We start from the raw sequence: 13,082 nt of genomic DNA, 5'->3' as shown, positions 1-13,082 counted from the left end.
CTGTGTCCTGGTCAGGTCCCCCCTGTGCCCCCCACTCCAGCCTGGCTCCGTCCCGCTGGCAGCAGCTTGCCCTGGAGCAGAGTGGCTGGTCCCCGCAGGTTTTGTGTTGCCTGTGAACTGGAGCAAATGCCACCTGGCCACCCCGACAGCGGGTGACCCCGGCCCACTGCCCTGCGGCCCTGCTCCCTGCCAGCCCCCGGCAGAGCGCAGCTCCCCAGGCCGCCCCCCCCCGCCCCCGACCCCACATCCCAGCGTGGGCACACACGCTCGGTCCTGGCTGGGGATGGGCTCAGGGATGTCTCTGCTCTCCCGCCCATGGCAGAGGTGATCCGGCTGGAGGGGGATGGACCCCACAGCCCCAGCCTGGCTCCTCCCGGGCACCGGCTGCTCCTTCACGTGCCAGAAATGCACCCTGGGAGGGCTCGTGTGGTCCCCGGGGCCCGTGGTGAGGCTGGCAGCCCCTCTGTCCCTGCACTGGCCGCTCAGGGATGCAGCATTTACCTTTCTCCACCCCTCAGGGATGTCCCCCTGTCCCCATCACCCTCCAGAGACAATGGTGAGGGGGTCATAAGGACCTCGGCAGCCCCTGGGCACCCTTGGGTGCTGCCCCTCGGGGGTTGGGGTGCCTCAGGAGACCCTCAGCTTAGTTCTCCTCTATTTTGTGTAGCCCCCATCTCCAGGTGCTTGTCACCCTTCCCTGCCTGCCCCAGCCCCGGCCTGTCCCTTGGGCAGCCCCTGACTGGCCAGGGGGGTGGTGGGGGTGTGGGGTTGGGGGGGAGGGTGTGGGGTGGTAGATGCTCTCCTCAGCATTACATGCCCCAGCCCCAGCTGAGATCTGGCTGTCTGACACTCCCCCTGCACACCCAGGAGATGTTTTTAAATTCCTCCTCTGTCATCTGTCCCCCCGCCCTGTGTTCGTGCCCCCCCCTCCATGCTGGTTCTCCACTGCGGGTTCCCAGTGTCCCAGGCCAACCCCCCCCAGTACATCCAGGTCTCTCCCTGCTCCTGGCAGGCGGCTCCACCACACATCCCTGTGGGCACCGACCGGGGAGGTGCGAGTGCTGCGTTAGTGCTCGGCTTTGGGGGCCCCGTCTGGAGCCCAACCTGTTGCAGGATGCGAAGGCCACAGCAAAAAAAAAAAAAAACAAACCCAAAAAAACCCCAAACCTCTCTGTGGTGACACGGAGCTGGAGAGGAGGCAGGAACGTGCCCTCCCAGGGGAGGGGGCCAACGGCTCCCCAAGCTGCAGGGGCTGAGCCCTCTTCGCCCTGCATCGTTCCTGCAGAGCCCTGGTGGGGCCGGGGGCTCCCCGCAGCGAGGACGATGGGACCTCTGGGGTCCAGGGAAGGGTCCAGCAACGCTAATGGGGCTGGAGCGTCTGTGCATGGGGAGGAGCTGGGACTGCTCAGCCTGGGCCAGAGGAGGCTCAGGAGGATGACACCGTGTCTACACTCCTGATGGGGGGAAGGAAGACGGCTCTTCCCAGTGGTGCCCAGTGCCAAGACCAGAGGCAATGGGCACAAACTGAAACACAGGAGATTCCACTGGAACTTTTTTCCGAAGTTTTTTTTTTTCTCAGACTCCCCCACCACCCTTTTTTCACAGTGAGGTTGATCAAACAGGTTGCCTGGACCAGGCTGCCCAGAGAGGTTGTGGCCCCTCCAGGTGTGAAGCGAGCCAGACACACAGAGGGGGAAAAGCCTCTGGAGCTCCCCGTGTCCCAGCCCCAGACAGGCAGGGTCGGCCGGAGCGGGCTGCCCAGGGCCGTATCCAGTCGGTTTGGAACAGCTTCAGGGAGGGAGATGCTCTGCGGAACCTCTTCCAGTCCGGTCTTTCTTCCTCCAGTTCCAGGTTCCTCACGGCCAGACGGAATTTCCTCGTTCAAAGCCCGGGTGGACACGGCCTCCAGCAGGCAGCTGCAGCTGCCCCTGCCCTGAGCAGGGCTGGGGTGGGGGATCTCCCGTGGCCTTCATCAGCCTCTTCATCCTTCGCAGCTGCCTCCTGCCAGACCCTTGCCTACCAGGGTACGTGGCTCACTTGAAGTCAGGGGGCTGCACCCCCCCGCCGCCTGCACCCCTGCCTGTCCCCTGGGTGTCAACCTCTGTCACATCCCCAGGCACCCTCCAGAAACCTCCCCCACTGCCCCAGTCCTGCCCCCCTGGCCGGTGTCAGGACGGTTCACCACAGAATCACAGGATGGGTTGGGAGGGACACTTAAATGCCACCTAATCCACCCCCCCCACTAGATGAGGTGGCTGTGAGGCCCAGGGCCATCCATGAAGAAGCTGAACCCTCCACCCCATCATCTCAGAAAAGCTTCACCTGTGTCCTCCTCTTGATCGGCGGTCTGGAACACCCCCCACCACAGTGGCCCCCTCCCTGCCCTCTGCTCCGGTGCCGAGCCCCCTGTGCCCCGCAGCACCATGTGTCTCACCGAGGACCCCCCCCCCGCCCCACAGTGCTCCTGCACAGGGAGGTCGTGCCCCCCCTGAAGGGCCTGTATCCGTCACCCCCAGCCCCGTGAGCCGTCCCACCCTGTCGTGGTGCTCTGACTGCAGCTCCGGGGAGGGGGGGTTGTCGCACGCAGAGCTCTTCCTCCCCCCCCGCTCACGTCCCCGGCTGCCTGCATGTGGCTGCAGCACCCCTCTGCCCTCCCCGCTGTGCCGAGGGAACCGCCGCTCCCATCGCCCTGTGCCCGTTCCCAGGCCCGGTGAGCTCGGTGCTGCCCGCCCAGCCCCGTCCCCCCGTTCCCGGTGAGCCCGGCCCTGCGCAGTCCCGGCCGCCCCCCCCCGCCCCGCACTCGCTCACGCCTCGGATCTCCACCACGTTTTATTACAAAATCGGTGCGGGCCCGTCCCGGCGCCGGTACCGCGCCCGCTCGCCCCAGCGCCGAGGATGAGGCGGCTGCAGGAGGTGAGGCCCGGTGCCGGTGAGTTTGCCGAGGCTGAGGCGGTGCCCGGACCCCGGCGCAGCCCCGGGGGGACCCGGGGGGGGCCCGGGACGGCGCTCAGCGCCCCACGGCGTCGAGGATGAGGCGGTTGCTGTCGGCGCGGGCGCGCTGGCTCTGGGCGCGGGCGAGCAGCAGGAGATGCCGCAGGAGGTGGAAGGTGAGGTCGATGGAGAGCGGCGGCTCCTCCCGCCGCGCCCGCCACGGCTCCGGGGGCGGCGGCGCCAGCGGCGGCCAGAGCGGGCGGCCCCGGTCCTCGGCCGCGGCCGCCGGGACGGAGCCGTCGGGGCGGGCGGCGGCGGGCGGCTGGCGGGCGAGCAGCAGCAGGAGGGTGAGCAGCGCCCGCCGCATCCTCGGCTCCGTCCGCACCTGCGGGGCCGGGGGCTCAGCGCACCGAGGCGCACCGGGACCCGAGGGGATCGCGTACCCGGCAGCGCTGGGACCGGCCCCCTCCCCGCCTGCCTGCCCCGTCCCGTCTGCGTCGAACCCTCCCCGGTGTCCCGCACCGGCGTCTGCCCGGTGCGCTGCCCTCCCCCCCCCCATCCCGTGAGCCGCCCCGTACCCGGTGCGCGGTCCCCGGTGCCTCGGCGGTGGAGCGGAGCGCGATCCGTCCCGCGGGAGCTGAGCCGGCGGCGCGGCCGGTGGTTATATAGGTCCGGGAGCTCGGGCTGACGTCAGCGCCGGGGACGCACCGACCGGCGGGGGGGCGGGGGCGGGGGGGGGGGGCACCGGGACGGCGGCGGGCAGCGGGGGTGCCCGGCAGCGGGAGGGAGCGGCGGGGCGGCGGGGGGCAGGTGCCCCGGGCCGGGAGACTGGGCCGTGCTGTCTCCCGGTGCCCCGGCTCCCCCCGGACTCCCCTCGGGCTCCCCTCGGGCTCCCCCCGGCGCTGCCCCCCCCCCCCGCCTTCGGGCCCGGCCCCGGTGCCCGCGGTGCCTCTGTCCGCGGTGCTGAAGGACCGGGAGGGCGCGGGCGGGGCCCCGGGGGGGCGGGGAGCTGCTCCGGGCCAGCCGAGCGGGCTGACCCGCGGGTCCTCGGCGTGGAACCCTCCGGGGGGGCCGCGCCAAGCGGCCGCGTCCAGCAGCGACGTCCCGGGGGCGGGGGTGGAGGGGGGAAACCCCGCCCGGTCACCGGCACCCACCGGCACCGGACGGGCCGTGGCGGGGCCTGGCAGCAGCGATCCCCGGGCCGAGCTGTCGGTGCCGAGGTCCAAGGGCCGCGGGCCGGGCGCTGCAGACAGCCCCGAGCAGCAGCGAGGCGCCAGCAGCCAAATTCCGTGACTCAGAGAGCGACGGCACCGGGAGCGCTGCGCTGCATGCGGGATGCTCCGGCCCGGGGCACCGGGCGCCGCTGCCAAAGGGTGAGGGAGCTGCTGGTGCACCGCACCGCTGCCCGCAGACCCCCGGCAGCGCTGAGACCCTGCCCGCAGACCCCCAACAGTGCTGAGACCCACAGACCCCCAACAGTGCTGAGACCCTGCCCGCAGACTCCCAACAGTGCTGAGACCCTGCCCGCAGACCCCCGGCAGCGCTGAGACCCTGCCCGCAGACCCCCAACAGTGCTGAGACCCACAGACCCCCAACAGTGCTGAGATCCTGCCTGCAGACCCCCGGCAGCGCTGAGACCCTGCCCGCAGACCCCCCAGCAATGGTGTGGCCCTGCCTGGCAGCCCCGTGCCTCTGCCTGCGGGTGGAGGGGAACCGAGCTGACACCAGGTGTTGATGCCGGTGCAGGTGCCAAGATGGGCCCAGAAAGGCTCTTTCCGTGGTGCCGGTGTTAGGCAGAGCCTGGGGATGACAGAGCTGGCCCCTGGCCCCAGCACGTCCCACATGGGGCTGCATGGGGGTGCTGGGGCACAGCCCTGCCCGCAGGCAGGGGCACACGAGGCACAGCGAGGCAGCACACGGTGCCATGCACCCGTGACGTGGATCTGGCGTGAAGGCTGGCACCCGGCACCACCTCCCCGCGGCTCTAGGGCAGAGCCCTCAGCAGGGGCTGGGTTCAGCCCCCCGAGCCCTGGCAGCCCCTGCGCCATGGGGCTGGCTGCTCCTGGGGACAAGCGCCCGGCTCATGCCACGCTCCCATCTCGCTCGCCATCAACACACCAGGACCTCCTGACCTCACAGAGCTGCAAGAGGCTCAGCATGTCGGGGCTGCAAACTCCTGCCATCTGCAGCCTCCGGCCAGCAGTGCCCACCCCGCGGGCTGGGGAGAGCCTGGGCCGAGTCCCGTTTTGGGCCTGGTGCCCCCAAAGCCCCGGTGCCGCCCGCACACAGCCCCATCACACGGCCCCAGCCCCGCAGCCGAGTGCTGCCCCGCCGTGCTGTCGAGGGGCTGCAGCTGCAGCCCCGTCCCGTCCTTTCAGCTGCCTGGTGGGCGCAGCAGGGTCCTGTGCAAGTTGCAGCTCCCCCCTGCTTTGGGTTGCACCCATAGGCCTGGAGCTGCACCCAGACCCGGGACCAGCCTCAGGGCGGGTGCGCGAGGGCAGCCTGGAGCTGGCTGCGTGCGGGCTGGAGGGAGGAAGGACGGTGCATCCCCCTCAGCCAGTGCCACGGCAGCGGCTGGCTGCAGCGCGCAGAGACGGCGCCGCGGCCGAGGAAGCCGGTGAGATTCACCACCGTGGTGCCACCGATCTGCTCCGGGGATCCTGGTCAGGACGTGCCAGGGGTTGTGTGAGCCGGGTTGTGTCCACTTGCTGCCCGCGTCGGGCGAGCCCAGACGCGCGTCCCCACCAGGCAGCAGTGCAGGCAGGCAGTGGTGTTGTGGGGTTCCGCACAGGCAGGACAGGCAGGCTCACCTGGGACGAGGCACAGGTAGATGCAGCCCCGCTGCAGCCCCTGCGTCCTCCCCTTCGGTGCATCGAGCACGCCGTGAGCCCAGGAGGGTCCTGCACCCAGCGCCTGTGCCCCCAGGGGCAGCTCACCCCACCCCACTGCCCCGCAGCAGCGCAGGCACCGCCACACCCCATGGAACAGCTACAGCGGGACCTGGTGACTCCCCAACCACCATCCACCCTCTGCCAGACCCCCCTCCCCACCCTGAGCGCAGTCTGAAACCGCTTCTGTGCAGCCCCTGGCACAGGACAGGGGGCGATGAGTTCAAGTGTCACGAGAATCAAGTGAAAAACGCCGTTTATTGGGTGTTCCAATGTCCACCGGGTGTTTTGAGGGGGGGCACACCCGGCCTGCGCACCCGGGGGCAGCCCCTCGGCACCCCGAGCTCTGTGCGGGGCAGCGCCCAACCCGTGGCACTGCCAGCCCCGGCCGAGCGCCGCTGCCGCTCCTCACCCCGCCGGGATCGGCCCCAGGGACAGCCGGAGCAGCAACACCCCGAGTGCGGGGCCGGGGCGAGGAGTGAGTGCGGACGCAGAAGCGCGTCAAGGGACAGAACCAACCCCTGGCACTGCCAGCACCCTGCGTACCCCAGCGTCACTCGCACCCACTCCGAGGGCTCCGGAGGTGGGGCAGAGTCAGGCAGCATGCAGGCAGGGAGGGCAGGAAGGGGACATGGCTTCCACCTCACATCCGATTTGCTTTCCAGGAGAGGTAGCAGTTCCAAACGATGGCAACACACTGGACGACGGCCAGCCTGCGGACAGAGGGGACAAGGTCCACAGCCGCAGGCGCCAGGAGCCGGGGAGCTGGGGCCATGGCCGCGACACTACCTGTGCTGCAGGGGCACGAAGTAGAAGTTTGCGATTTGCACTGGTGGCCAGATCTGGGCAGAGAAGGAAACGGCGGTGAAGGGGCCTCGCCAGCACCCCCCGCCCCGTCCCCACCTCTGCCCCACCGAGCCCAGGGCAGCCCCTGAGGCAGGGGACGGGGACGGGGGCGCAGAGGAGCCCCAGCCGGGGCACGGCCGGCGTGGCACCAGGGCAGGGAGGGGCGCGGATGTGTCTGCAACTGCCGCCAGCACTTACACAGTAGTTGGTCAGCAGCGCGTCTGTGTAGTCCTGGGAGAGAAGGGAGACTGTGAGCACCCAGAGATGCCACGGGCACCCAGAGTGGGCACCCAGCTGGCCATGGCCCTGGTGCGGGTGGCCGCTTGCACAGAGCCTGGGGCTGCTGAGGGTGGCCGGCTCCAGCGGCAGAGCAGACAGCTGGCACCGTCAGGAACGGCACAGGGCGCGGGGGGAGGCACGCAGGGGCTGGGAGCACGCAGAGGGCCGCTGTCCCCCCGCTGTGACCCTCCCGACTCCATGTCCACTCTGGCCGGGCATGGGGCAGATCCCCTCTGCCCCCCGCAGCCCCTGCCTGCCCCCTCCTGGAGCCGTGCCCGCGCAGGGCGAGCACGGGGTGGCAGGGAGAGGGTGGCCACAACTGCTCTGTCCCCACCAGGAGCCCTTCCTGCAGCTGACACGGCCCACGGTGCCACGACCAGGCCACCACAGGCCGCTCTGGGCAAGCCCAGGAGGAGAGCAGGGGCAGGTGTGGGGCAGGATAAGGCGCTACAAGGGCAGGCAGCGAGCTGGGGCACCTGCAGCAGGCTCAGGCAGAGCGGGCAGTTGGCTCCTCTCCTTGGCACAGGCTGCGAGTCCCCACCCAACCCCACATTCCCGAGCCCCTGTCTGACCCCACATCCCCACAGCACCCTCCCAGGCACTGTGGGGCCAGGACAGAGAGGGGCTCCGAGCTAGAGTAGCCACCCTGGGAGCCCAAGGCGCTGCCCTGTCCTCGTGCCGCAGCCCTGCCCCGTGGCAGCAGGACGAGTCCCTCATCCAGCCTGGCCGTGACTCAGCCGGGAGCCCGGCCTCCTCCCGGCGCTGGCCGGCAGCCCAGGACGGGGAGACCGGGCACAGGGGTGATGGATGCTCTGCTGACGCTTCCTCTGCGTGGGGAGAGACGGATGCGCCCCAAGCCAGGGGTGAAGGTGGCTGCCAGCCACTGCTGCCCGGCCCCCAGCCCAGCCCAGGGCACCGGCCGGGAGCCCACGGCTCCAGGGAATCACCCACCACCATGCTCAGGCCCTGGCGGGTTTCCCTGGGGGAGACAAGGCACGATACATGGCACGATACACAGCACGACCTGGTCGAGATGCGGCTGGAGCGGACGGGAGCGCCCGGGGGTGCTGCCCGTGCCAGGGGCCAGCCTACGTGCGCCTCTGGGGTGTCTCAAAACACCTCATACCCCGGCTGCTGCTCTCGCAAGGCCGGAAGGAAGGAGAGGTAACTCAGTCCTCCCCCAGGATTTGCTCCCCGCGCGCTGGGGCAGGGAAGGTCTCTTCCCACCCAGCCCCGGCAGCTCTCGGTGGGCGAGCGGCGGTGGCCACACACTCACCCCCGGTGTGCCTCATCCTGTGGCGGGTGGTCACCTGCTCCCTGGTGACTCACCCTCTGGACACGCTGACTCAGCTCTCACGCTGGTTTCCAGCAGTGGCTGCTAACGGAGCCATCTCCGTCACAGCTCTGAGGCGCAGCCAGGAGCACGGACAGCACTGGGCGCCCAGCCGCCGCGGCCCGGGTGGGACCCTGGCGCAGCCCCGGCACCAGCACCGGCGGCACCAGGCACCCGATGCCGCCAGGGCCCTGGCACCCAGCGCTGAGCCGGGCCCTGCGCAGCCCCGCCAGCTGTGCCCGGGGTCCCGGGGCACAACGGAGTTGAGGGCCAGGCTGTGAGGATGGGAGCACGATGGCAGAGCTGGGGACGCACAGTCGGTGCTGGGAGGGGGCTGCGCCTGGGCATGGGCACCGCAAACAGGAGCAGCCGGCAGCGCTGGTGCACCAGGAGAGGCTGCCAACGGCTCTGCACCCCCCCGGGGAAGCAGCACGTACCTGCTGGATCTTGGACCAGTTCTCCTGTGCTGACAGACCGTTCATCGCCCCCGTGACGGCGAGGAAGCAGCCGAGGAAACACGGCGCAAAGGCCCCCTGTAAGAGAGGAGCTGGGGCCCAACGTCCTGGCCCTGGCCACGGGCACTCGGGCAGGATGGAAACCTGCCCCCACCCCCCACCCACCCCCCCGCCCGCTGGAACCCTCACCCCCGCGGCGCTGACCTGGTCCAGGAGCATCTTTTTCACAGCCACGACTTTTGTGCTCCCTGGGATGAGCCTATCCAGGATCTTGTACCAGCCACCCACGACGGGGCCCTGCGGGAGCTGAGTGGTGAGGGGCAGCGTCCTTTTGGCGGGGAGGGGGCTCCTGCCAAAACAGCCCCCCGATCGCAGCCCTGGGTCCCGCTCCGCCGCACGCCCGCACTCACCACGAAGCAGAAGCCGATCGCCATCATCTTCAGGGTGCGGCGCCCGCGGTGCCTGCGAAGCCCCCGCCGCTCCACCAGCTGCTGTGCGATCATGTCCCCGGCTCCCATGAGGGCCCCTGTGACCAGCACAGCCCCCTCAGGCAGCCGCGGCCCGGCAAGACCCCGGGATATCCCGCCGACAGCTGCGTCCCACCTGAGCGCTGCCCCGCACCGCCCCGTGGCACAGGCCCTGCTGCAGCGGCCAAGCCACAAACGGCGCCCGGCTGCGCCGTCTCCCCGCGTCCCCAACACGGGGCTGACCTGTCACCCAGGGCCCGCCGTGCCGGGGATTTTGGGGCAGAGCCCCCCAGCTGCGGCCTCTCCCGAGCCCAGGCGTCACGCTGCCACAAACTGCCGACCACGACCCCTTCCCAGGAAAGCCGCTCTCCGCCGGGGCCGCCGGCAGCCAGGCCAGGGTGGCGGGGCATGGGGGCCGGCCCCAGCTCCTCGCTGGCACGGCTCCTTGCCTTGTTTCCATATCAGTGCGAGGGACCTTCTGCGGGGCGCGTCCCCCGCAGGGCGCAGCTCAGCTGGGCCTTTGGCAGCCCCCGCTCCACCCCACACCCTTGACCTCTTCGACGCAACTCGGCTGGCCCAGCGCTCCTTCCCCCAGCCCTGGCGGGCTCCCTGCTTCTTGCCCCTGCTCCTCCTCCCAGGACGGGTCCCAGGCAGGTCTCCAGCCCCGCTGCGACCGTGGAAACCCTGAGCCCAGCGAGCCCTCGTCGCGGAGCAGCGGCCCCCAGCAGCCCCAATGGCGGGGCCGGCTCAGGGCCAGCCCTGCCCGGAGGGTCCCCACGAGCGATTCCTCATGGACAAGGGGCAGCAGAGCCCCGGGTGCACCCCGGCATCGCCCGACCCCCCCTCCCTCCCGGGGCCATCGGTCCCTGCGACAGCCCCTGACAGCACCACAGGGAGCAGGTCCCAAGCGAATGGCACCTTCCCGGGGGTGCTGTCCCCGGCTGGCACGTGTGAGGGGAGAGGTGCTGGCCCAGCTCCGCAGACCAGGGCTGCAGCGTGGCCCCTGTGAGCCCACGGGCAGGGGCTGGACCCAGCCCAGCACGGCTGTGACAGCTGGCAGAGCCTGGAGGTGGCCCAGGATGCTGGGCAGGAGCCGGGGGCTCAGCCAGGGCCAGCCGGGCTGGACACGCCCCATGGAGCTGCCACGCTCCTGGCAGCCTCTCCTGCCACCGCAGCACCGGCTCCATCTCCCACCCCGGACCAACGCAGCCCCCGGGGGCTGAGGTTCGGGCCCCAGGAGCTACCACACCTCTCCACGCCAGCAGAGTGGCCCCCGCCAGCCCCGGGGGCTGTGGCAGGGGTGGCGGCAGGCGAGGGACCCTGGGCCAGCACGGCAGAAGCACTGGCTGCCTGCTGGCTGCCTGCTTCCCGCGGGCAGCCTTCCCACTAGGCACAGGCAGGCTCCCGCTCATTGACAAACCGCAGCCAGCACCGCCAGCGCTGCTCATTCAGTGCCGAAGGCTCCAGGCGTGGTGCCCGGCGGTGACGAAGCAACACCAGGGCTGCCGGAGGCGGGGGGAATGGCCTGTCTGTGCGCCCCGATCCGGCAGCACAGCCGGATCGATCCCCTCGCAATGATTTCACTTGCACAAGTCCAGAGCCCTTTGTCCCCGCACGACGCCTGCCCGCGGCAATGCCGGCACGGCCCTGCCGCAGCTGCCAACGGGGCTGGAGCCCCCAGCCGCACCCCCCCACCCCACAGACACAGGAACCAGCCCCCGGCTGACCCCGCAGCTCCGCCGGGCCCCGCCACCGCGTCCTGCCCCGGGCTGGGGATAGCCGGCTCGCACGGCAGCACCAGACGCAGCCAGCGAGAAGGGCGAGGGCAACCCAGCTCATGGGCTGGAGCTTTCTCGCCTGCCCAGGGGCCGAGCGGTGCCGGGGGGAGGCAGCGCCCAGCTTGCAGCCAGGCCGAGCCCGGGAGCTGGGAGGTGTCCGGCCAAACCCGCAGGCGGCTGCTCCTGTGGGCAAAGGACTTTGAAACGGGCCCAAGACTAAGTAGGCCACACCGTCTGCGTCCCCCACGGGCCTCGCCGGCTGGCAGCTGGAGGCTGCGCTGCCACCACGGGAGCACAGGGCTGCTCTCCGCAGGCAAGGGCAGCAAGGTCACTGCTGCGGGCACGTGCTGCTGCCCGCTGTGCCCCGGCCCTGCTGGCAGCCTGGCCCGGGGCCTGGGATGCAGGAAGCAGAGCCCTGCCTGACCCCGCGGCTCTCACTGCCAGGCGGGACGGGGATTGGGCAGGCGAGTGTGGCTGGAGCCACCAACTGCCAGCAAACGGCCCCGGCAGCAGCAAGCGAAGGCAGGGGCTGCCTCCTCCGCGCAGAGCACGGCGTGGCTGGCAGCGAGGGGCCCAGTCCAGCCTCGGGCAGAGGGATTCCTCGCTGAAGCCACAAGGAGTGGGAAGGCCTGGCCTCCGGCAGTGCTGCCCCTGCCCCGGGGAACAGCCATGCTCCCACTGTCACAGCCTCGTGGCACAGGGGCTGTGCTGGGCGCCGCCACAGCAGGGAGAGACCCAGGCCCAAAGGCAGCAGCAGGGTGAGCACCCCCCCGGGAAGGAACTGGGGGGGGCTGCACCTCAGGGCCAGCTCCGAGGCGAAGCAGCAAGAGGCAGAGCTGGCGCTGGAGTCAGGCCGCGGCTGGGGGCTGCAGCACGGCTGTCGCGCCGGGGGGGCGGGGGGTGGTCCCGGGCAGCCCTCCCAGCTCCACCTTGGCCTCCCTCCAGGGACCAGGGAGGGGGATGCGCAGCCCAGCAGCGCAGAGTGCGGCAGGAGCCAGGCAACAGGCTCCAGCACAGCAGATAAAAATAACAGCGGGATCAGCGCGGTGGCCTGGCAGGACCCCAGCAGCCTGGCAGGGAGGGCAGCGGCTGCATACTGAGCTCAGCGGAGCCCCCCCCAGGCACAGCAGGGCACCCCCAGACCCCACGGTTGTGCCTTTCCAGCATCCGGGGGGTGACGTTTGAGCAGGATGGGTGGAGGGGGAGTGGTGGCAGCAGGGACAGCCATGAGCAGGGGGAGCACACAGGGACCCCGCTCATGGCCAGCCTGCCCCACACCCCCCTGCATGGCTCTGGGCACCCCCAGCACGGGCAGGATGGGCTCTGCTGCCAACCGGGGGGGGGCTGGGGCAGGCAGGGGGAGGTAGAGCTGCGTGTACTGTGAGACCTGGGCCGGCACAGGCAGGAGCACCCCTGCCTGCAGCAGCTGCCTGTGCAGGGAAAGGGTCCCTGGAGCACCGGGAGCTGCCTGCCAGCGCTGGGGCAGCATTACGGCAGCTCCGCGCCCCCCCAGGCTATCAGGGAGGGGAAATGAGGCGTGCAGGGTCCCCGCAGCCTTTCGGGGGGGGCAGGGGCTCACTCCAGGCAGCACAAGGCGCTGAGTGCGGGGCTTCCACCTGGGGGGGTCTGTGCCCCGCGCTGCGCTGGCTGAGCCCTGGGGCAGAGGCTGCAGCCCCCCCACCCCCCATCCCAGCACCCACCCCCGCCCAGGGGGAGCCAGGGCTCCCAAAACAGCTCCCATCCGGGGTTCTGGGGCGAGTCCTCGCGCTGCGAGTTCTGCCTCCTCACAGCCCCCCCCCCGTCCTCCCGGCTCCAGCGCCGACCCCCGAGGGCCGGAGCCCTTCACCCAGTCAGGCCCCGCTGAGCATGGGGCACGGGCGGCGCCTCCCCCCTCCCGGGCTGTGGGACTTCGGCTCCGCTTCCCCCCGCGGTGACAGGGGCCGGGCCCGGTGCAGCCGGTGCAGGGTGGGGGGGCGCAGCCGGGCCTTACCGGCGGTGAGCGCCTGCGCAGCCCACGGCCGCCGCGCCAGCAGCCGCCCGCAGCCCCTCCACAGCGCCGGCATGGCGGCCCGCAGCCCCGTCGCGGCGCGATGACGTCACGGGCG

The 13,082-nt window shown here is 71.1% G+C and overlaps 2 protein-coding genes across 3 annotated transcripts; both read right to left on the bottom strand.

Moving 5' to 3' along the window:
* Positions 1–3,007: 3,007 nt before the first annotated feature.
* Positions 3,008–3,298, bottom strand: UCN (urocortin). Its single transcript, XM_074864639.1, has one exon. The coding sequence runs from the start codon at positions 3,296–3,298 to the stop codon at positions 3,008–3,010; it is 291 nt and encodes a 96-aa protein (XP_074720740.1).
* A 2,760-nt stretch (positions 3,299–6,058) lies between these two features.
* MPV17 (mitochondrial inner membrane protein MPV17) lies at positions 6,059–13,079 on the bottom strand. 2 transcript variants are annotated; one of them, XM_074861143.1, is made up of 7 exons: positions 12,968–13,079; positions 9,143–9,258; positions 8,937–9,038; positions 8,715–8,810; positions 6,864–6,896; positions 6,609–6,661; positions 6,059–6,532 (listed from the first exon to the last, which is right to left on the bottom strand). In XM_074861143.1, the coding sequence occupies exons 1-7, from the start codon at positions 13,038–13,040 to the stop codon at positions 6,463–6,465; spliced, it is 543 nt and encodes a 180-aa protein (XP_074717244.1). In that variant the 5' UTR covers positions 13,041–13,079; the 3' UTR covers positions 6,059–6,462. The 2 variants fall into 2 exon arrangements, with proteins under 2 accessions (XP_074717244.1, XP_074717245.1); XM_074861144.1 differs by having other exon boundaries at positions 8,937–9,029; positions 12,968–13,078.
* Between the last annotated feature and the right edge of the window lie 3 nt (positions 13,080–13,082).

Source organism: Strix uralensis, chromosome 3 (assembly GCF_047716275.1).
Source record: "Strix uralensis isolate ZFMK-TIS-50842 chromosome 3, bStrUra1, whole genome shotgun sequence".
Taxonomy (NCBI): Eukaryota; Metazoa; Chordata; class Aves; order Strigiformes; family Strigidae; genus Strix; species Strix uralensis.
The sequence above is the reverse complement of the archived record's forward strand: the minus strand, read 5'-3'. Positions and strand labels throughout refer to the sequence as shown.